This window comes from Dipodomys spectabilis, unplaced genomic scaffold (genome assembly GCF_019054845.1).
Source record: "Dipodomys spectabilis isolate Male_0828 unplaced genomic scaffold, ASM1905484v1 ptg000061l, whole genome shotgun sequence".
In the NCBI taxonomy this organism is placed as follows: Eukaryota; Metazoa; Chordata; class Mammalia; order Rodentia; family Heteromyidae; genus Dipodomys; species Dipodomys spectabilis.
Window position 1 is genome coordinate 1,635,951 of NW_024870738.1, and position 23,952 is coordinate 1,659,902.

A 23,952-nucleotide genomic window follows, 5' to 3' on the forward strand; every position below is an offset into this window, starting at 1 on the left:
AACCTCCCTCCCAATATTTCCATTCAGGAGGCCAAGAATACAGTCTTGAAGTTCCTCAGGTATTCCAAGTTTTGTTTTGTAAGGCACTTTCGTTATCATACCGTTATCCATTTTCCCATGGCAATCTATATCTTCCTACAGCAAAATTAAATGTTTTCATACCATAGGCATGCAGCCGTCATTTGTTTGACTTGATTGGCTTCTAGTCCAAAATAGCTATCTCACATATTACTACTCTTGCTATTTATAAAGCAACAGATGTTGTCTTGAATCTTACTGCCCAAGCACAGCTGGAGGTTTGGTGGAAAGAAGTGGTTAAAAACATCACTGTCAGCCTGAGTTCACACCCAAATCTTGGACAAATTGGGGAGCAGATGGGGCTATCCTGTTTCTAGAGCCATTAAATGAGGATGAATGTAGCACTACCTCATAAGGCCGTAAAGATGATTCTTTTTGGTATGTAGCACAATATATCAGGCAGTAAACACTCAAGAAACTGTACCTCTGAGGGGGAATAAAACAAGCAGCTCCTGACATCCAGAAATTGGTCAGACACAGCCAGGCCTGCCTGTTCTCCTATTGACCCTAAGCAATGTCACAGAATTCCAGACAAAACCACTAGTGACTATGATGGATCAAGCAAAAACAAGACCACTCTCCATAATCATGCCTGAACACAAGACAAAACACAACTTCTGCTCAAACCACAAAAGCCAGCTGAAGCACTCACTTCTCCAGGCAATTATGAGTGACAACTTCATCTTTTTTAATTATTTACTTACGATTTGAGCTTCATTCTTCCCTTTCATCTAGGCAACAGGGAGTCAAGTTCTCCCCTCTCCTGACAGTTTCTAATCCAGAGCAAATTCCAGTTTTCTTAACCCCTCCCCAAATCACATGATACGAGCCCAAATCCTCTAATGAGCCTTTTCAAACCTTTGCTCATCTAGATGCCTTCAGCTCTCAAGGTGTGCCTTTTGCCTGGCTAAACTCAACTTGTGTTCAAGCTCAACAAGTGTGCTTCTGATGGTCTGGGTTGAAGGACACTGCTGTTGAACATTCAAAACAGAACTACAACGTACAGCTCTGCTTTCCCTTGGACGTACATCCGAATATCATGTGTAAAATCAGGAGTGAGAGACAAAGAGGTACATAGAACCTCTCCTACTTGATGTTTAAAAGTACTATATAACAGGTTCAAGAATCAAGGCAACTGTTTGCAGGAGGATCACTACAAATTTTATCAGAATATTCAGTAACTACAAAACACCTTCTTAGAATGTCTATCTGCTTCATACCAAAAACAATGTTGCAAGTCCTAGATTCACTTGCTGTTTGTTTCTGAAATAAGAGTTTCTGATTGAAAATATATCATATTGATTAGATTTATTCTTCATTCACAAAGCCTTACTTCTTAGTACATGTGAAATTCTATTTCAAACGCACCATCAGTGTTGTCTGTACTTCCATGGAAAAATGCATTCTCGTCACTGAACTATTTCACCAATATAACAAAAGCTGCTGCTTAGCTCACATTCGATGCCAATAACTTAACCCTTCAGCTGCAGAAGAGGTGTAACCCAAATGTTGCCTAACAGGGGTTTATTATGTTACTTGAAGCCTGGTGTTAGGCAGTGTTGGTTAATTTGGTGAGTCTGGGGCTCCACAACGCTTTGTTTACTAAGGTAAGCAAGCTTCAGCTTTGGGCTCTCTGACTCTCAGAGTATCCATAAAGATGAGGAGCTTCATGTGATGTAAAGACAGCTGAAGCATTTACCCACATTTCTACACGGCAGTGGTGCTTAAAGGGGATGAGAGTTTAACCTGCATCTAGTTTGGGTTTTTTGGGGGGTGGGGGTGGGGGGGAGGGAAGAAGAAAGACTCTTTTCCAGAAATAGCCTCCTTTACCCGGTCTCTCGCTATGAAAACTTCTCATTGGCTAGGACTGATCACGAGGCCACGCCGAAACCAATCGCTGCCTGAGGAAAAGGATAGCCAGGATTCGTTCAGAACGGAGTTTCTCAGCCCAGCTTGTCTGCTGACATCACCTAGGAGCTTTGGAAACAAAATTGCTATGGCTGGCACCTGTGAGTTTTCAAAGTTCCCCAGCTGTTCCAAATGTATGCCGATGGGAGTCCTACTGAACTAGCCTATTCAAGCTTCTCGCCGATGCACACACGCTGGTGGGAAGTGGACGTCCAGACTGAGCGAGGGCAAACACCTGAACAAAACAGCGGCTCTGCTGCTGGGCAGAGTGGCACCCACTTGTGGGCCCAGTTACTAGGGAGACGGAGACGAGACAGGAGGATCGTTAAAGCCCAGGGAATCCAGGCCAGTCTGAGCCAAGCCACAAGAACCTGTCACCACACACACACACACACACACACACACACACACACACACACACACATCTATGACAGTAGACACAGGGAAGAGTCAAGAACTGGATGGGATCGCTATTTGGATGTACCCTGATATAGCTAAGGGGGATCGCCCTAAGTTGTCACTCACACAGATACCTCTAAGAAGTAAAACGAATTTGCTATATGAGATTTCATGGCTCTCTAAATCCCCTGATCCCTTGGAAAATCTGGAAAAAGGAGAAAACAAGTAGGTTTCAGTTCTAGAGCAATTTCCTCTGAAGCTTTTTTGGACATTGTCCCTCCTAAGGAAAAAGGACTTGTTTTGTCTATTCCACACCAGCTTTATCATCATCTGTCTAAGGCTCCCATTTGCTGGCAATGCTGCTATTCCATATCCTGAAATGGGCCATCTTGGAGGCCAGGGGGGAATGTATGTGCTCTACTTTTTATGTCTAGCACCAAGCACTAAGGGGTGCCCAATAAGGATCAAGAGAAGTGGATGAGAAACACTTAGTATTAATAGGAAACACTAGCCAGCACTCCTATGCCAGGGCTTATCTTGAGTCCAAGGTCACACATCATAAGCTAGGGACTCGTAAGTGTGGGGCTGGGTCAGAGCTCACCATGTTAATTAACCTTTACATCGGTAAATATGGAGTCATCGCTAGCACCTTAGCCCAGAAAACTACAAGGGGTATTGCCATTGGCAGACATTGGAGTTTTTTGATTTCTGTATTTCTTTTTTTGGGGGGGGGGGGCGGGGAGGCGATATGGTCAGGAAAAGAAATGATCAATGACTTAAGGATGACGATGGAGAAAAACAAACCATCTGAAGACTTGCCTCTGAAATGTTAGAACCTGCAACGTACTTTTCCATTCATGAGTAAGGGAAATCAAAAGGTTAACACTTTGGTTATGGTTTACACATGACACACAATTACCTGTGGTTCAGAGCTGCCCCTTATATTTGTGGGGAATCCTGCTACCTCTTCCCTACATCCGTGGTAAACCACAACCTGGAGAGGAACCATAGTTCCAGCTCTGGCTTCTGTGTTCTATTATCATAGACTCAGGCAGATTCCCCTAAAGTGTCCCTCCTCTCCCTGGCCCTTATCTGGCCAGTGGAGCTATCACTCAGAGCTCCTTGTGCCAGAAAACCTGGAGGTCTCCCAAGATTCCTCCTCCCTTCCCCTCCTTCCTATCCAATTGGCCACTGAGTTTTATGGATTCGATTTCATAAATCTGCAATCTGTTCATTCATTCATTAAATATTTATTGTGTGCCAGGAGTATACAATGATGGACTGGCTAAGACATCCCCCCCACCTCCAGCTTCAAGAAGCTTACCACCTTAATGAGGGCATCTGGCAAATGGACAACCCATTCTACAGCAGAGCAGTCAGTGCAAGCAAAGGGTAAGTGGAGGCGGGAGGGAAACCTTGGAGGAGAATCCGAGTCTCCTCTCTCTGGCTGAGGGCATTTTTCTCTTGGCAGTGCCCAAGCTTGGAACAGGAAGAATGTGTGCCTGCAACCCGATGCAGGGGGCGGGGGGAGGCAAGTGTAAATTGCTGGGGTCACAAGCAGAGGAGCTGAGGAGTGTGAGAAGACCCAGGAGTGCAGATGAGCTTTAGCTGTTTCGCTCTAGCCTAGTGTCAATCCAGTAAATACGCTGTCCAATGGCTTGCTACTCCTCAAAATAAAGCGTCCGGGGCCACCATCCCCCTTCCCCCGCTGTCTCTGGAGGTCTCCCCTTCACTCGTTCCTGCTCCATCACGCTTTCCACGAGTGTTATTATTTTTTACGAAGCACCCTCTCTGTGCAGGTACCGTGTAAACAGCGGCCTCGCTGGTGTTTCCAGTCTTCAGGGAGTGTTTTGATTGACTGAAGCGAGAGCAAGAGGGAGCAATTCCGGTGGTGCTGGAAGCTGACACCTAAGATGTTAACGACCCTTTAAGGACCCATCTGCCTCGCTGCCCCACCGCTCACCCCGTCCCTTGGGGGCTCCGGGCCTGCCACCTGCTCGTCCTCCCTCGGAAGGATGACTGGGCGTTCTATACACCGCCAGCCATGTCCTCCTCCCCTCGCCCAAGGCCACTGCCTGCCTGCAGCCAGCTTCAGCGCGGCGTCCTTCTCGCGTGGCCACACTCCACGGCGCGCACTTCTGCCCGAGGGGCTGGCGTGCGCGTGCGCGGCCAGGTAGCTCCGGGGGCCAGACGTCGCCTGGCCCCCCCGCTGCCCGCTGCCCACCCCAGAGCGGCTCTCTCTCCACGCGACCCCCGCGGCCCGGCTGAAGAACGCACGGCCCAGCGCGCACGTGGGCGCAGCCTGGCGGCCCCGGGGGACCTTTCCCAGGGGGACACCAGGGACCGTTCTGCCCGAAGATCTCGGCCAGGGGGTCGTGCCCCTCACCCGCCCCCCTCCCGGAACCCCGGAGAGGACAAGCGAGGACGCGCTTGGACAGGGACGCGCGCACCCAGCGCCTCCGAGGTCCTGGCCGTGGCGCGGGGTGGCCGGAGGAGGGGCCGAGGGCGGGGCGGCCACCTCCTCCGCCATTCCCGGCCCCCCCTGGCCGGCGAGCGCCGCCTCCCCACCCGCCCTCCCCCGCCGCTCGCGCTCCGCCCGCCCCGGAGCCTCGCCCTCCGCCACGATGAGCAAATGAGCGCGAGTGAGGGCATGAAATTTAAATTCCACTCAGGGGAGAAAGTGCTGTGCTTCGAGCCTGACCCCACCAAGGCGCGAGTGCTGTACGATGCCAAGGTGCCACCACGGAGGGACAGGGAGGTGGCGCGGGCAGGGGTCCCCCCCACCCGGGACGGGAGGCAGGGGCGGGGGCGGAGCGCGGTGTGCAGCCGGGGGAGCGGCTGGACACGTCGGCGTGCGGAGCAGCGCGCGGACAGCAGGTGGCGCTCGCTGGATGGAGCGCGTGGCGGGCGGGGCGGGGCCGGGATGCTTCCGCTTCCGCTTCCAGCGCCGCTTTGTAGCGCACGCGTGGTCGTTAGACGGGGGCGGCGGCTTAAGCCAAAGGCAGTTTTAAGCCAGCGGCGCCAACGCGCTTTGCTGGTGTTGGGTGGACTTTCTTCTCGGCGGTTGCGATCATTTTCTCGTCCTGTGAAGCCCAGCGTCGCGTCGACTCCCTCGGTCTGAACCAGATCTTAATCCTTAGGTCCACTGCGTGGACTGCTAACTTGTCAAGTCCTTGACCGGGACGCTCGTTAGGGGTAGATCCCGCCCACAGGCGGCGATCCACAGGCTACAGGCAAAGTTGGTCCAGCGCTGGCGCCCTTAAGGCCTGGCGGTATCGATCCTTGTAATTCCTGAAGGATTTGTGCGGGTCATGTTTGGGAAGAGTTACTTCTCAGGCCGATCTGTAGGGGTTGAGTCACCTCTTTCAGTTCCTCGAGTGTGGGGGGCATTTCGGAATGGGCACCGACGCGCTGGACCCCACCAAAAGTGTGACTCAGTGTCCCGGGGAGATGGGAGGGCGAGAGGTGGGGGCAGGGGACGAGATTGGTTCTGGTTGGCCCATACAACCACCCGGGCAAAGATTTTGTCAGCCTCGGGACCGGGATTGGCTCCAAGTGAGTTTAGCTGTGCTTGGGCGGCTAGGTCTGGTGGGGACACCCCAAGGTCTCTGGGCTTGGCTCCACTCCTGTAGCCCGGTTTCTGTTTTCCAAGTATTTTTGCGATCTCTGCTTCTGCTCCACTCCGTTGGACTTCTGAGTCCTGGGGAGGTGGGGGGGGGCACTTTGTCCCAGATGTTCCTTCCGGGGATATGACTGGAAGAGGCGTCAAGTCTCTGGACAGCCCATCTGGCACTGGACACGGCAGAGCCTGAGAAACTACAACTCCCAGAGGTCTTAGGGCTGCAGCTCTTTGGTCTGGTCTCAACTCTCCTTAGTGAGACAAATCTGATGGCCAATGGCCTCGGAAGCTTCACCCTGTCTCAAACGCAGAGACCAATCACGGAGTGGGTGGACGGATGTTTCCTATTTTGAGGCATCTACTCAAGGGGGAAAAAAAAGGTATTGGGAGGAAAATGTTAACCTGCAGCACTTGGTCTACAAGAGAGCAAGCATTTTTTTTTTCTTAAAAAACGGGGCTATGATCTCGTTTTCCTGATCTAACTTCTTTTTAATTGTGTGTTCTTCTACTGGTCTGCAATATTTCCTGGTTTTAGATCGTCGATGTTATTGTTGGCAAAGACGAAAAAGGCAGAAAGATTCCAGAATATTTGATCCATTTTAATGGTTGGAACAGAAGGTGAGTGTACTTGTGAAACTAGATTGAATTTTTTTTTGCAGCATAAAGAGCATTGCAAACTTCTTTTAAGTTGTGGAAACACTTGCAGTGAAGTTTTATTTCCTCCTTTTGTTCTTGAGGCTTGCGTGGAATGGTTACTTTTTAAGTTCATAAGTTCATTGTATTGTGTATGTATCTTTTAGTGATTCTGCAACCCAGGGTTTCTGCTCTGACTGAGTCATCTATTCGTATATTTTGTTTCCTCGGATTCTAAAGGTTTTATATAGTTTTCTAAAATGTCAGCAATTCTGAGAGTATGTCTAGATGTTTTTAGTTATTTGTTTCATACCAGACTAAAATACTGAACTTTGCATCCTCTTCTTTGGTTCAACTAGCTGGGATAGATGGGCAGCTGAAGATCACGTCCTTTGTGATACTGATGAGAATCGTCGATTACAGCGTAAATTGGCAAGAAAAGCAGTAGCTCGTCTGTAAGAATACCACAGTCATGGCATAAATATTATTTGATGTACTTCCTTTTTACTTTTGGGTTTTATGGTATAAAAGCAGCAAAATAACATTTTGTTAATTAAGTGCTTTCAAAAAGTGTGTAAGTGAAGACTTCCTATTGTATTCTAAATATCTACAGATGTTTTCAGACTGGTCCTTGTATAATATTCTGAAATGGAGCTTGCCATTCAGTTTAACTTTTTGAGCTATTTCAATTTTGAGATAGATTGAGATTTTCAGTTTTGAAATAGTTCAAGTTTTGAGAAATTTAAGTGTTTTTTTTTTTATTTGTGCTGGTAATGGGGCTTGAATTCAGGGCCTTAAGTTCTCCCTTACCTTTTTTGCTTAAGGCTGGTGCTCTAGCAGTTGACCCATTTCTGGCTTTTTGATGATTAACTGGAGCTAAGTCTCACAGGCATTTCTGTCCAGGCTGGTTTCAAACCTCAGTCTTCAGATTTCTGTCTCCTGAGTAGCTAGTGTTATAACTGTGAGCCACGAGTGCTTGGCTCAAGTTTTGTTGTTTATTTTTTTATCATGTTTTCAGCCAAGGACCCAGGCTAATAAATCGTTGTTAATCTTTATTTTGGTTGGATTTATCTTTTTCAGAAGAAGCACAGGAAGAAAGAAGAAGCGCTGCCGGTTGCCCGGCGTGGATTCTGTCTTAAAAAGTCTCCCTGTTGAAGAAAAAGATGAAAATGATGAAAACTGTAAGTGACTTCATTTTCTATAGCCAAATGAATTTTTCCTAGCTGATCCATGCTTACAGACTTAAAGGGAGGTTCATTGAAATTATAGACAGGTATATATCACAAACTCCTTGTGTAAAGGTATTTTCCAAGCTAGGATTTTTTTTTTGTAACTTCATGATGGCACTAAAGCATACCCATGTAACCATATTTTTCACCTTCAGTACAGGATTCATTCAGTTACATGAGATCCTTGACACTATTGTAAAACAGACTTTGTGCTAGATAAATTTACTCAATCATAGGCTAAAGTAAGTGTTCTGAGCATGTTTAAGGTAATCAGCTGTGATATTTGGTAGATTAGGTGTTTTGGGTGAATTTTCATTTACAATATTTTCAACTTCTGACGGATTTGAAGGACACGACGCCATCCTGAGTCAAGGAGCAAGTGTATAATATGTATCCCTTTTGGTTTTGACAGTTAAACTAGTAGTCAGTATGACAAGTCAGGGAATCATCAGTAAAATAAGATTTTATCAGTCATACTTATGACTGCCACTGTCTCAGCCACTAATATTCTCATACAGCCCTTCTTGTGGTCCATTTGTTTTTTCCGTCTGAGCCATAGGGTCCTAACTGATGAAACACTGTCAGATCATTAGCTCATATGGTTTTTCTATCCATTGTAATTAGAGTTTGCTTTGTAAAAAACAATTCTATTTGGAAAGCCATAGTATATGTGTTTAAAATGTAAAATATATGTAGTACATTTTCTTAGTAGGGTACAAGAAGCAGCTTAGTAAATGTAAGAGTTGGCAAAGTGAATATTATGAGGTTGCCTTATATTTCTGTTTCTCTTAGCAATAAACAGTTCCTCTGATGACAGTGGTGAAGGGAAGAATGAAGAAATAAGTGAAGAGAGTGACATTGAAGGAAAGACTAACGTGGTATAAAAAGTTCCATCACAAACACTCTTCCTTTGGTATATATTTTAGTGGTAAAATTTCATAGTAGAATTCTCCAATTACAAATTCTTTTCTAAAGATGCACTTTTTGAACCATTATTCTAAAGTTTCCCTTGACATTAGTTGTGGTATGAACCTCTTGTTGATGCTCCACAAATTATATTTATCTCTTTTTTTCCCAAGAAAAGATAAATTGTATTTTGTAATAATGAATTTTGTGGAAGATAATCAGGTATGGCTTCTTCTGCTTGCCTCCAAAGTTATCAGAAACCTCAGAGGTAGATGCAAATGAGGAATAAACAATAAGCATTTGAAACATGGTTAATACGCTAAAATAAATGTACTTGTGGCCTTTAACATACTTAGACATGCAACATAATATCCATACATCTATGTTCTTCAACACAGAACATGTGCCCTAATGTGAACATTGAGGATTATCTGGATTTGTTTCACAGCAGAGTCTCATATGTTAGCTTTCCTTTGGATATAGACTGACTTAAACTAATTAAGTGTAAAATTGTGATATTGCAGAAAGGAGAATTGGAACTGCAAACAAAAAAGGAAATGGATGAAAGATCAATAACTATAGATATCCCTGAAGTGCTGAAGAAGCAGCTTGAGGATGATTGTTACTATATCAACCGGAGGAAACGGGTAAGCAAGGAGAGCGTGGAAAACAGATTTGATAGAGTGCTTTCATTTAGCTCTACTTTGTAGTCTTGGTCTCAAAACAATATAGAAGTTTGAAGGGATGAAATTTGTACCTTCAATTTTGTATTGAGTGAAGTTTTAAAGTTCCCTGACAATGTTACTGTGCAGCTGATTAACTTGGGACTCATGCACGCAGGCTTCCAATTGAAGTCCTCTAGGGAACTTTCCAGAATTTTGCTGCCTGGGCCTCATTTATGAGCTAATCATTTAATTGATCTGTAGTGGGGACCTCTTTACTTAGAGAAGCTCCCCATAGTGTTCTAATGGAGCACTAAGATTGAGGATCACTACTGACATTTAGTTAGGCAGCATGAGAATAGGATCAGGAAGAGAAAAAATGATCAAAGGACTTCAGAGCATATTTATTTAAGGATTCTCTTCTAACAATTGGTTTGATTAATTTTAAGTTAAAGTGATGCTTTGTTGGAGCATGTGATCTTCTACAATGGATGTGCACATCAAGATATCTGTATTTTTGTTAACAGTTAGTAAAACTTCCATGCCAGACCAACATCATAACCATCTTGGAATCCTATGTGAAGCATTTTGCTATCAATGCAGCCTTTTCAGCCAATGAGAGACCTCGTCACCATCACGCTATGGTTCATGCTCATATGAATGTGCATTATATCCCAGCAGAAAAGAAGTGAGTACTGCTGTATTCAGTGTCACGTGATTCTTTGTATATTTTCCATGATACCAGTTAGGGAAATAACTTAGAAATTTTTCTGCAAGAAGCATCAGAGTAGACACGATAGTTCTAGACTAAATAGTTTTCCTCCTATCCTGCCTTGCCCACATGTCCTGAATGGGACCAGAGTCAGAGAGATAGAGACTTGCAGACCATTGGGCCCAGTCCATCTGTCCACTGCTCACAGCATAGCTTGCTGAGACTCCTTTTTTGGCGTTGAACCTATTCGTTTCTACTTAACTGTATTAATATACTTTCTCTGTATTATCAATCAGTTCCTTATTCTTTCTTGTTAGCATCTGTAGATTCATTCTTTATAGTATAGAAGATTTAAAAGACTGTCCTATCAAAACAATATGCCTTTCCATTGTGAAATTCATCTGTAATCTCTCTTTTTGATTCTTGCAGTGTTGACCTTTGTAAGGAGATGGTGGATGGATTAAGAATAACTTTTGATTATACACTCCCATTGGTTTTACTCTACCCATATGAACAAGCTCAGTATAAAAAGGTGACTTCATCTAAATTTTTTCTTCCAATTAAGGAAAGTACCACAAACACTACTAGGTAAGTTGCATAGCTTGCACCTTCACTCTCCCATATGGGCAGTGACATAGTTAACTCTTGTTTTGAATAGTCTGATGCTACAGGAAAAAAAAGGGGGGAAAGGTTGACAAGTACCCATCCTGGTGGCATCTTTTTTCCTCCTTGGGGAAACTGATTCATCATTCGATTTCTTATAGATCTGCTTTTTCCAAGTGAACATTTCAGGGTAGAGAGCTTAGGTAGGAAAATGTCCCTAGCTTTTGGAAGAGAGTGGGGTGGGGTGAAGAGAGAGCAGGTCAGGAAGGGTGGACAGAGTAGGTAAGTGACTTGGGGATGTGTCTTCTGAGTCTCTTGCATTTGTATGTGTACAGTGGCATGAACATCACTGGTGGGTAGTATTGAATGGAATGGCACACAAGGGCCCCTGCAGCCTGAGGTCCTCAGTAATGGTTGATTCTCATCTTCTCTCTTGTGTTATCCCTTTGTTTTCTCTACCACTACCCCACAAAGCACTTCCTCCATTGGCACTAGTAACTTCCCTCTTGTCACATGCTTTGCTTTGGACTGGCCATTTTCTGCACACTTCCCCCCTCCATTTATGGCTTCTGGTTCTCTCTCTGCTTCTCCACCATCTCTCTTTGGTGGCTTTCCTCTCCTTTCCTTTCCTTCTGTTATTTAATCCCCACTGAGAGCCCTTCAAGACTCACTGCAGGAAGAGGCAGGGCGGTGGCCGGGGGGGGGGGGCGGGTAGCCAATGGAGGGAAGTATATCTTCCCTTGGCCTGCCCCACACATTGAGATTCCTGGTATCTATGGTGACTGGGGCATGCTTGTGCACATCCATTCTGATGATGTCTATTCTCATCCCCCAGACCGGGGTTTCTCTGTCCCAGCCCTTGTTGATATTTTGCTCTGGATAATTCTCTGTCATGAGTCTCTATCCTGTGCAATGTTGGATGTTGAATATCATCCATGGCCTCCAACCATTGGACAGAAACAGCGGTCTAGTCCCTCATGCTCTAAAGTTGTCATGACCAAAACTGTTTGTAGGCAACATCCCCTGTTAGGGAAAAATTGCTGCCACTCCAGCTAAGGAAATGTAGAAGAGGTTCTCTGCTCTTTAGTGCCAACATGCCTTGCCAAATGATGCAGAATTCAAATGCCTCTTTAAATAAGGAACACATTTGGCATGCTTGATGGGGCAGGTGTTCAGCCGGCATGGACTGGAGCCTGGGTTTTTATTCTGGCTTCTGGAGACCACCAGGTCTACATAAGTCACCTGCGATGCTCTTCTTTTGCCTAGGAGCCAGGAAGAGCTCTCTCCCAGCCCACCTCTGTTGAATCCATCCACACCCCAGTCCACAGAGAGCCAGCCAGCTAGTGGTGAACCAGCTACTCCCAAGCGACGCAAAGCTGAGCCAGAAGCATTGCAATCTCTGAGGCGGTCTACACGCCACAGCACCAATTGCGACCGGCTGTCTGAGAGCAGCGCATCTCCTCAACCCAAGCGTCGGCAGCAGGACACATCCACCAGCATGCCCAAGTTGTTCCTGCACCTGGAAAAGAGTAGGTTCAATCCCAGGCTTGGAAGCCACTGCTACTTTTTTTGCTGGTCAGCCTGGACAGGGCCTATGCATGCTAAGCCTCCCTGAGCATGCACACTGTGGCTATGACTCCTGGACACAATAGACCACCCAGTTTTCAGAGAGGAAACTGAGCGTAGAAAGGGAAGGAAGCTGGCAGCAGTGGCCATAATGAGGCTGTGGTACAGGCAGCAAGGGGCTCTGTGGTCTGACATTGCTTCCCCCCTCCCCCTTGCCCTCTACCATTGCTTGTGAGCAGATGGAATGGTTGGACTCTTTTCCTTTTTTCTTTCTTTCTTTTTTTACCCCCTTTGGCGGTCATGGGGCTTGATCTCAGGGCCTGAGCACTGTCCCTGAGCTTCTTTACTCAAGGCTAGTGCTCTTCCACTTTGAGCTAGAGCTCCCCTTATGTGTTTTAAGTGGCTAATCGTAGATGAGAGTTTCACAGACTTTTCTGCCTGGGCTAGCTTTGAACTGTAATCCTCGGATCTCAGCCTCCTGAGGAGCTAGGGTTGTAGGCCTGAGCCATCAACACCTGGCTTAATCTGCACTTTGCTTGGAAATGCAATTTTATGCTTTGGGACCCCTTTCTAATTTGCTCCTTTCAGTTTAGTATAACGCTTTTCAACATTCATCTACATTGTAGTATGTATAGGAAAATAGGCAGTTTATCCCCACGCACATAATACTTTATGATTTTTTTTTAGCAACTAATGCTCCAAGTATTATCTTTTTTTGCCAGTCCTGGGGCTTAAACTCAGGACACTGTCCCTGAGCTGCTTTTGCTCAAGGCTAGCACTCTACCACTTGAGTCTCAGCACCACTTCTGACTTTTTCTGTGTATGTGGTGCTGAGGAATCCAACCCAGGGCTTCATGCATGCTAGGCAAGCACTCTACCATCAAGCCACCTGCCCAGCCCTCCAAGTATTATCTTTTTCTAAGAGAAAAGTCATATTTTTACAGATTGGCAGTTTCCAAGAATCAATTTTAACGTCTGCTGTTTTTAATGGTCTTCATGATGGTTCCTATGTAACTTACAGGCAAATAATTTCACCTGTTTTTATTTGAAGAGACTCCTGTGCATAGCAGATCATCATCCCCCATTCCGCTTACTCCAAGTAAGGAAGGGACTGCTGTGTTTGCTGGCTTTGAAGGGAGAAGAACTAATGAAATAAACGAGGTAAATCGTTAAGTGATGTTCATCTCCATTGACTCCTTCACCATTTATAATTGCTTAAATCCTAGGTTTGTGAAGCATCATGTTGCTATTACTATGAATATTAACTATAAATATGAGCAAGATTATTCATAAGAGTATGCTTAATAGTGTGTTTCTGATTTCAAAGTAAAAAATTATTAGGCTTCTAATTCTACACTTAGCAAGTAATCTTTTTAACCTTAAGAAGGGCAGTGGATATTTTCATTTTGTAAAACAGGCGTCAATACACTAGTTTTTTAAGAGTCACAGAATAAATATTTTCGGTTTTGTGGGCCATATGGCATCTGTTGAGACTAGTCCACTCCTGAAGTCACCACAGACAATAAGTGATTGGTTGGTCTGTGTTCCGGTGAACTTTGCATATGGACACTGAAGTTTGAATAACATGCTATTGCTATGTTACAAAATAAACTTTTTGTCATATTCAGCTTTTGGGTAATACAGTATCAAGCAGTGGTTGGGCCAGATGTCAACTGACCTCTGCTTCAGACATCTGATTCTCCTCCATTCCTGGTGATCCTAATAGCAATCCCATTGAGGTATGCCATTTGCCTGCCAGCCAGCCAGCCAGCCATTGTGCCAGACTCTTGAACTCATTACCTTAGATTTCTATGAACAGCTTTGCCACCAAACACGAGGAGCTGTTAAGAAAAACTTTAAACCTGTTTTGAAAGCCACTGCTTTGGTTATATAGTTGATGAGTATTTCTAGGGTTCAGAAAAAACTAGTCCATTGAGCTACACTGTGAAAGTCCCCCTAGGGTGAGATTTTCTTGTTCCTTTAAGATGAGTAGGAATTGAACAAGGGAAGAAGGCTTTAGTAGGCAAAGAGCATTTAATGATGGGAGTATGGGCTAGCAAACTATTTCTGGTAAGGGTTGAAATATAAATATTTTCAGGGTTGTATACCATGTCATGTTTTTGAGACGTTTCAGTTCTTTGATGTTGTGAAAATATGAATGATCTACAAATAATCAAGCATAGCTGTCACTCCCCTATCAGATTCATTCATGGAGGCTGGAGCTGAATTTCATGTCTTGTTTTTAATATATTCTTTTTTTTTTTTTTTTTTTGGTAAGCCACATGAGTGTTGGGTTGGATTTGGCCCAGGGACTATCTGCTTGGCTCACGCCTGATATAGAAGCTAGAAAGTCTGATTTGCATTATGCTAATTGTTGAGAGTAAATCAATAAATTCCTAGTTGTGTTTCCAAACACTTCCATTTTTCAGACAGAAAGGCACTGTAGGTTTTCTTGCTTAAGGGGAGTTATTTTTCTTTGAATTAGCATTTAATTCAGTCCAGGACAATTTCAGGCGTATGAGCCTGACATCTAGTGGTAAGTGTCTGCCATCTAGTGGTAAATGAAAGAAAAGGCTGCTTTCTAGTTAAACAGCCTGGAGTTCAGCAGGCTCTCACCAGGACTCAGGAAACCCTAAGTGAATTCCTAACCCCCACATGCACCTCCTTTTCCGTGTGTTTTAACCAGGGTACCTTATCCAAACCCTTGGGACTCTTTCTCTTGATCAGTCACTATCTCCCTTAATCAGGAAAGAATGGATGAGCATGTTGCTAGTTAAGATCCATAAGCGGATACCTCATTGAGTAAACCTTCTCCAGAAAAATATTATTATTCTCCTCCATGAGATGTGTGAGACAAGATTATGCATTGCTGAAATGCGGGATCGAATGAGGTGGAACTGCTTGCTGTCTAGCCGAATGACCTGCTTTTGCATACACCACTGCATGCTGCTCAGGCCTCTGCCCAGTTCAAATTTCAATCTATTCCTGCTTAGTACCACTGTCACAGAAGTTCCTCAGCTTCAGGGACAAGCACTTGTTTAGGTGCTGAGATGGTACAGAGATGTCAGAATTCCCCCTGCCCTCAACATTTATGCTATGCAGCTCAGGGTAGGTTGGCAAAAGAGCTTTGTGAGAGGCAGAGGCCTTCATCTGGGAATCCTGACGCACCACCATGGTACTTTTGCACATCCACAGTTTCATTTTGTCAAATGGACTAAGTCAGTGTTTCTGGTATTTGGAGAAGCGCTTTTCTGTTTTGTTTCATAGGGGGTTTCTTTGAACGTGACTACTTCCGTATTCACATTTACATGTCTCAAAATCCAAGTAACTTAGTGGAGTAGGCTGTGGTTCTCTGATTTGCTGAAGTAGTTCTTGGAGAAGTTATCTTTTTGATATGCAGTTCTAACGGTCACAAAAGCCCCATAATTTCATAGTTGTGAAATTCAGAGTAAAAGCTTCCATGAGCATCACAATACATATCTATAGACTCAAAACCACTTGCCAGGTGGGAAGTCCATTATAAGTTGCTTCAAATTAGTTTCTATGGTGAATCTAATGGTAAGGCTTTAGGAGTCTTGAAACAATGACAATCTTATGGAAAATACCCCTATGTAGCTTTCTAGTGCTTCTTTCCTCTCCAGTGAAGTAGGATTTGCAGTACAAGAAAAAGAGCTAAGTAATTCCAGTTACAATTAGTTGTAAGTAATAGAATTAAGAAATCAATTAATTCCTTTTTCTGATTTTAAATCATCTTGACCCTTATGCTTATTTTGATAAAACTGTATTTATTTTGATGTAACAATATTATGTTTTTCCTCTCTGTACATCTTACCGCCTTAAGATTTAGGCAGCTAAAAATGGTCTCTGGAATATTGAAAGCATTCAATTCATACTTTTTCCAGGTCCTTTCCTGGAAGCTTGTGCCCGAAAATTATCCACCAGGTGACCAGCCACCTCCGCCCTCTTACATTTATGGGGCACAACATTTGCTACGATTGTTTGGTAAGAATCCCAGCTTTTATTTCCATTTTTCTTTTTGCTTTGTTAGCTTATGTAGGTGTTGTGGTTTGGGCCACAAGTACCTAACTCATGTGGATACTTACTTTCCATTTGGGGCTTAAAAAAAAAAAAAACCTATCCAAAGGTGACCTCTTAATAGGAAAGGCATTGACAAAATCTTAAATTTCATGAAAGTTAGGCTTAGGATATTTGACTTAAGTACTTTTTTTGTTTTTGATTTTGTTTGCTAATGGGGATATTGATTTTTGTTCCAAAAAGGGTGAAAGAGGCGCAGCTGACCTCAGGATATGCAGGGTGCATTGTCAATTCTGTTGATTGTAACTGTGTTTGTCTGTATTTTGAATCCAGTAAAACTTCCAGAAATCCTTGGGAAGATGTCCTTTTCCGAGAAGAATCTCAAGGCTTTACTGAAGCACTTTGATCTCTTTCTGAGGTATTTTTTTCACTTGTTCAGACCTGCCCCTGCTACCATATACAAGATTTTTCTAGACTTCCACGTTACAGCATGTGGAAGGCAGCAGTGTGGTATCTTGCTTAGAGGTCTAATCTAACTATGGTGGGTTGTAACTATAATGGTAAGATGGGAGCTTTGGGGGCTATTTCTTTTTTCTCTGATCTCTCCAGTTTTTGAGTAAAGGGTACTCATTGTACAGAACTAATTTTTTGTGTCACTAGAAGGAATCAGTTCGATAAAGCTGAGTAGAAAATAAATTTTCTCAAATAGAAGTGCTTGAGATTCACAATAAGTTTATGTTTCATTCATGAGTAAGTAGCTTAAGCATTGGACTTTTCTTTGTTGTTTGTACGTATACTAACTTAAATATTAGCATTTGCACGTTGGACTTTGGCATTTGCTTTAGAGTTAAGATCACTGTCTGTGCTGACATTTGTGAATTCAAAGGAACGCATTGATTCCTTCACTTGACAGTACCAGCCATTTTCTTACCTAATGGAATCATTTGACTTGATCTGCCCTCCTTAGCCTCTGACAACTGTGGCCCAGCTCCAGCCCATCTAGCTGTCTGTGGACCACATTTTTACCTTGGCCTTCAAGATTTGTCTTCACCCTGCCTCACCCAGTTCAGCCTAGCCACCTGAACATGTTTCGCCCTTCTCTTTAAAGCCTACCTTTTTTCTTCTCTTCAAGCCCCCGCCCTGACTGTAGCAGGATTTACCAAAGTACAGGGAACCCCACCCAGAGACATCAGTGCATGGGTTTAAAGGATACTTCCTAGGCTGGGCACCTGGTGGCTCACACCTATAGTCCTAGCTATTCAAGAGGCTGAGATCTGAGGATCCCAGTTCAAAGCCAGCCTGGGCAGGAAAGTCCATGAGACTCATCTCCAATGAATCACCAGAAAACTAGAAGTGGTGCTGTGGCTCAAGTGGTAGAGCACTAGCCTTCCAGCTGAAGAGCTGAGGGACAGCGCCTAGGCCCAGAGTTCAAGCCCCACGACTTACAAAAAAAAAATACTTTCTAGTAAGGATGTAGAATAAAGTTGTCCCTAAGCAGAATTAAGCTTTCCAACACTTAGTTGGAAACCAGTTTGGAAATTTTCCTCTTCCTTGTCGGTGTCTACTTCAGACAAACCCACAATTCTATTTGACATAGACCTTTGTACGAGGAAATCAAACAGTGTCAAGAACATATGAGGAGATCAATGCACGGTAGTGCATGTAAGCCCGGTGATTTTAAATATTCCCAAGTCAAAGTAGACATTAGGATTCTAGGAATTTAGTATGATTTACAAATAAAGATAGTAATTTTTAAAATATATCCATTGACATCAGTTTACATCAATGGACTCAGTTATGCCCTTATAAATGTCCTAGAAGAAAAAAGACCGAACTGCCAAATGAATTTTTGACTTTTTATTGAAGAAAACATTGCAGACGTTGAGGGATTTGGACAGTTGGGAGGTAGCTGAGAAAACCAGCAAGAAACCAATTATATATCTTGCAAGTTAATATTACACATTTTAGGTTATTTTAACCCTTTGTAGCAAAACCAGTGTCGGTTAAAATGCCATGTGGATATTGCCCTCTTAAGTGAATGGGCACATTTTGAACAGTCATCTCCAACACGTCATATCTTCTGCCATGTTGTGATACTATGATCCAGAAATCGAGCAGCTTTTGACATGACAAATCAGGACACAGAACGCTAGGCCTAGTTACTCACTTTTGTATAATTGAGTTCATGTAAGTCATGTGAATTTCTTGGGTTTGTAGTGTTTTATTTGTATAGTTTGAGAAATGGGAAAATACTCAACTGAGGTGTTTTTCCCCTCAAAAAAGTGTTTCTGTAAGCAGAGCACTTATATAACCTAAGAAAGTTTAGGTTCTATTTTTAGTTCCATGATACCTGATGATGGTAAAGCGCTTTAGATAAATAGTAATTAACCTAGAAGCCAGATGAGTGTGATGAAAGTAATCATTATATAGAAATCAAGACTGTAATCAATTTTTCCCCTCCTAATACCAAAACAGAGTTGAAATAATTATGCAAGGTAATTTTCACTTAATGGATTCAGTACTTACTATGTTGCTCATGGGGGCCGTTTTTTTTTTAATTTTTTTTTTCTTATTCCAGGTTTTTAGCAGAATACCACGATGACTTCTTCCCAGAGTCGGCTTACGTGGCTGCCTGTGAGGCACACTACAGCACCAAGAACCCCAGAGCAATTTATTAAAGTTTTCCTAGTTCTCTAAGCACAGCTCCTCTGTTGACTTGTGGTCTGGGCTCTGGGTGAGGAACTAATGGGATGGTGAGGTGAGCCTTCTTTCCAGAGACTGCAAACACTGACCCACCTAGGGTGGGGGGGCGGGGATTTGAGCAGAGACAGGCGTGGTTATTTGAGTTTGCTACATACTGTAGATCTTTCTGTTGCGATGTACTTCCTGGGTGCCTGAATGCCCTCCGAGGTAACACTTGCTGCTGCAGAAGCCTTTGTGTGGGGGCGAGAAAGGACAGCTGCGTTCCTGGCGGTGACGGCAGAACACAGGTTTAGCCCATCTTGCCAGATGTATGGGCTGTTAGCTGAGCCACACAGTTACATTGTTACCATTAAACAAAATGTTTTTCCACACTGTTTTCAGTTCTGTGAGGAGGTTCGGCACCTGTCCACCCTACTTAAGTTTGTTCTTGGAAACCCTGAAGTGATCTCAAAGTACCATAGAGGGAATTCATATCAACAGCAAAAGAAATGTGTCGCTATACCTTTGGCTTGCAACAGTTACCTCCCTGTGAGACCTTGTTTTTGGTGATCTAAATAAAGCATTGCCTGTCTGGTTTGACATTTGACAGTTATACTTTGTTGGGTAATGTTACAGTTCCTTTTCTATAAAATGTTATTTTTGGCCATCTAAATAAAACAGTGCCTGTCTTGTTTGAAAGAACCGAGGGAGTTTGTGCTCTGCCCTTGCTCTTTTCTCTTTATTGCAGGCAACAGTGGGGTAACCTCTTTCTTCACAGTGTTTGTTTCAGGTTGTTTGATTTAGTCCTTTCCTGGGTTTGCCTTTGCTGCACTTGGCAGCATGAGTAGATGGTGGTTATCAGAAGTTACTGTGTCTCTGTGCCGTCTCCTTGCTGCACTGTGTCCAGTGGCTCACACGGGTTTATCCTGCAAAATTTTTAGTTGGTGAGCCACGCGCCAGTGGCTCATGCCTGTAATCCTAGCTATTCAGGAGCTTGAGATCTGAGGATCATGGTTTGAAGCCAGCTTGGGCAGAAAAATCTTTGAAATTCTTAATCTCCAGTTAACTAGCCAAGAGCTGGAAGTGGAGCTGTGGTTCAAGTAGTGGAGTGTTGGCCTTAAGCAGAAAAACCTATCAGATAGCACCCAGGCCTTGAATTCAAGTCCCAGCACCAGCATACACACTCCATGTTTTAACATTAAGCTGGTAGAAAGGATACAGGTACATTGCACAATGATTAATGCTTGGCTGAACTTCCAAGGACCAGTGGTCATGAACAACCAGTGGTCATGAACAACCCACCACAGTGGGTTAAAGGAAACCTGTAATAAGTGTTTCTATCAAGGTAAGCATGGTGGTGCATGCCTGTAATCTCTGCTGCTTGGGAAGTACACTCCCAGTGACTCAGGAATTTGAGGCAAGAGGATTATAAGCTCAGAGCTAGCCCAGACAATATTACCAAGCCCCTATCTCAAAAACAAAATAAAAAATGGTGAAGTGGCTAGAGGCATTTGTCAAGTGATAGATCGCTCACCTAGCAAGCACAAGGTCCTGGATTCAATCCTCATACGAGGGTAAAGAATAGAAAAAGTTCTCACCAAAGTAATCTGTGCGTACACGGACCAGTAAGAATAAATGCTTCGCATTTACTAAGTAGATGTTCTCTCACAGGCACTTGGTGACGAAGGAAGACTCTGGTTTTGGGGAGCTAATCAGGAGTAGCATTTGATGCATGCAAGGTTTCATCCTGTTTAAAGCTCATGACCCCGCAGTGTGCACTGACTTTTTTGTTTTTTCAAAATTTAGCAATTACTCCTGATTTAGAAGAGAAAAATAATTTTCCTTAGAAGATCCTTGTTTGTTCCCCATAAAATGAGCACAGACTGTTTACAGCACATTACATAGTTATTAGAGGTGACAAATCGTTTCTAATGAAAAATCTTCTTCCCTCTAAGGCATTTCCTTAATTATAACTTCACTTAAAGATTGATTATATGAAGCTTAAAGTTGATTTAAATAATACTTTTCTTCAAAATACCCATCCCTTAGTGCATATTACCAAAAGTTCAAATCAATCATTTAAGTTTCTAGCCAGTCCTTATAGAATCACAAGTTACCTTTCTTTTGTTAATTTTTAAATTGTTTTAGTCAAGCCTTGCAACTATTAGATATCATACTGTGTCAATGTTTTCTTATTAATAGTCCTCTATTTTTGTTTGTTTGTTGCTTGCTTACCAGTACTGGCTTGAACCCAAAACCTTCACACTTGCTCAGTTTTCTTGCTCATACCTGGTGTTGTGCCACATTAGCCATGTCTCCAGCTTGACTTTCTGCTAGTTAATTGCAGATTGAGTTTCTTGAACTTTTCTGCTTAGACAGCTTGTAAATTGGTTTATTGGATCTCAGCCTCGTGAATCCCAGGGTTATAGGTATGAGCCACTGGTACCTGCTAGCTTGCTTGTTTATTTATTTATTTTATTTTGAGGTATGAGGGTTTGGACTCAGGGCTTTGTGAGGCAGGCTCTTTCCCACCTGATCCACACCTCCAGCTCATCGTTAGTAGTCCTTTAAAGGAAATATATGTAAGATAAGTAATGTTTACAGCAGATCTTATAGTAGATCTTTCACAAGAACACGAAAACAGTCAAAGCACTTTTTTTTAATAGATTATATACAGTATACTCATAAAAGCAAAGACCATTTTATAGCTGGTGGTCGGGTTAGGAAGGTTGGATCATTGGTGGGCCTCACTGGTCGTGTAATTTGGCTATGAGAGTGATATCCATCGGAGGAGGCCATTTTGATGCATGAACTTAAAAGCAGTAACTAGGGAAAATTGTAATTAGATGTCAAAGCTATATTACACTAGCCAAGAAACCACTTTCAAAATTTGAAAGCAATGCAGTTGGAGAGACAACTTTTTTTTTTTTAATTTTATTTTATTTGTGAACATACTGTACAGAGGGGTTACAATTACATGGGCAGGATAATGCGTACATTTCTTACCAAGCATTGCAGCCTCCTCCTTTGGTTTACCCTTCACATCCCTTCCCAGCCTCCCCCCTCCCCCCCTAATCCCAATCCTTCTCCTTCCCCCCTCCCCCCCCCCCCGATGTTGTAAAGCTGGTTTTGACATGACAACTTGTACTTCTCATTGTTGCAACAGGTCCACCTGTATCCTTAAACAACTGGTTTTCCCCCATCTCCTCCACAAGTTATACTGACATCAAATATAGGGAAAGCAGGGGTTATGCTGCTTGTCATGCACTTAGGCCAAATTCCCCTATTTGCATCTGTGCATGCGTGTGTGTGTGTGTGTGTGTGTGTGTGTGTGTGTGTGTGTGTGTGTGCACGCATGCTGTGTGTGTGTGTGCACGCATGCGTGGGCACGCGCGTGCATTGTGCTGAATATTGAACCCAGAGCCTTTCCTGTGCTAGGCAAGCTTTCTACCATTTGAGCCATGCCCTCAGCCTTTTGTTTTATTTTGGGGACAAGTTCTCAATTACTTCCCAGGCCAGCCTGGACCCTAGATCATTTTGCCACTACCTCCTGATGAGTAGCTGGGATGACAGATGATGTGTGCCACTATTTGCAGTTCAGATGTTCATTTGAGACAAATCCTTAGTACGTATTTAAGGTAATTGAATGGTGTAGTTTTTGTCTGGGTCTAGTTAAGAGATGGAAGTTGTTTTTATTTGCTTCCTCCTTTCCTGGAATCCATCTTCTAAATGCAGGAGGATTTAAAAGTGGCCATTTCTTGGCTTGAGCTTGCCCTCCATTTCATGTGTAGAATGAGACTTCCTTACCAGTGAACAGAACGGAAGCTCCCCAGTGAAGCATGCACAAGGCCTGAGGTGTGTCTAATCAGCCCTGCCTCTTCTGAGCAGTGACAGGAAATAAACAGGACCCCTCCCCCTCCCCAGCCATGCCAGATCGTCTTATCCAGACTGGACATTTCTGCAGTATGTATTTCTCACATGAAAACACCTATATGATGGCTATCAGTGGCCAAGTAAACAAGAGTTTGAACAGACAGCTTGTTAGAAATCATGAGGAACCTTTCCTATATGACAATGCTGCTCCATTGCTATTCAGTGCCATTCCATTTCTGTTCAATGCTAGCTATTGCATTGCTATGTAATTTCTTTTCTTTCTTTTTCTGTTTTCTTTTTTGCCAGTCCTCCTCTGGCCCGGGTTCTGTCCTTGAGCTCCTTTTGCCCAAGACTAGAACTCAACCACTTGAGCCACAGTGCCACTTCTGGATTTTTCTCTGATTAATTGGAGATAAGAGTCTCACAGACTCCTACCGGGACTGGCTTGGAACCATGATCCTCAGATCTCAGCCTCCTGAGTAGCTAGGATTACAGATGTGAGCCACTACCACCAAACACTACTCCATTTCTAGTCAATGCTAGCTATTCCATTGCTATACATTGCTACTCCATTTCTACTCAGTGCTATTCCATTGCTATTCTTGCCATCTTAGGTTCAGACTCAACAAGTTTGGGGATGGCGCCTGCGCAAGGAAGCAGCACTTAGGGCTGCTGATGCTATTGGTGCTCCGCCCATACTTTGACTAGTGAGGTTATCAGATGTTGTTAGAAGGGGCAAGAAGTATGAAATCAGGGACAGGAAATGAGATTCAGACATGGATGACTTTCTGCTTGTGCCTCCCTTTGTTCTCCGGACAGCTGCAAAAGGAAGATCTTATCTTTTACATAAATCAAAGAATTAGAATTCAGATTACTGGCTCTGTCCAGTTCTAAAGATGTTTTCTCTTATCCTCCGGCCCCCACCAAGTTGATGTGTGTTTTATGGGTGAGAGGGTAGAAGGAAGGCATAGGGGAGAGTTTGAGTGCTTTCTGTTGTTTTTTTAGCTTTCTTCCTCTTCCTCATCCTCTCATCCTTCCCACATGTCC

General features: G+C 43.6%; 1 protein-coding gene across 3 annotated transcripts; it reads left to right on the forward strand.

The window, feature by feature from the left end:
• Positions 1-4,981: 4,981 nt before the first annotated feature.
• Positions 4,982-19,734, forward strand: Msl3 (MSL complex subunit 3). Of its 3 annotated transcripts, none has more exons than XM_042680529.1 (13): positions 4,982-5,119; positions 6,540-6,622; positions 6,997-7,092; positions 7,718-7,818; positions 8,659-8,744; positions 9,297-9,419; positions 9,962-10,122; positions 10,576-10,734; positions 12,016-12,278; positions 13,367-13,476; positions 16,218-16,317; positions 16,684-16,768; positions 18,929-19,734. In XM_042680529.1, the coding sequence occupies exons 1-13, from the start codon at positions 5,018-5,020 to the stop codon at positions 19,026-19,028; spliced, it is 1,569 nt and encodes a 522-aa protein (XP_042536463.1). In that variant the 5' UTR covers positions 4,982-5,017; the 3' UTR covers positions 19,029-19,734. The 3 variants fall into 3 exon arrangements, with proteins under 3 accessions (XP_042536463.1, XP_042536464.1, XP_042536465.1); XM_042680530.1 differs by having other exon boundaries at positions 8,659-8,741; XM_042680531.1 differs by lacking the exons at positions 4,982-5,119; positions 6,540-6,622; positions 6,997-7,092; positions 7,718-7,818 and having other exon boundaries at positions 8,669-8,741; positions 9,299-9,419.
• Positions 19,735-23,952: the final 4,218 nt, after the last annotated feature.

Coding starts and splice junctions, on each gene's coding strand:
- Msl3 (XM_042680529.1), top strand. CDS start 5,018: ATGAGCGCGAGTGAGGGCATGAAATTTAAATTCCACTCAGGGGAGAAA. Junction 10,123..10,575: donor TATATCCCAGCAGAAAAGAA/GTGAGTACTGCT, acceptor TGATTCTTGCAG/TGTTGACCTTTGTAAGGAGA. Junction 16,769..18,928: donor CACTTTGATCTCTTTCTGAG/GTATTTTTTTCA, acceptor TTCTTATTCCAG/GTTTTTAGCAGAATACCACG.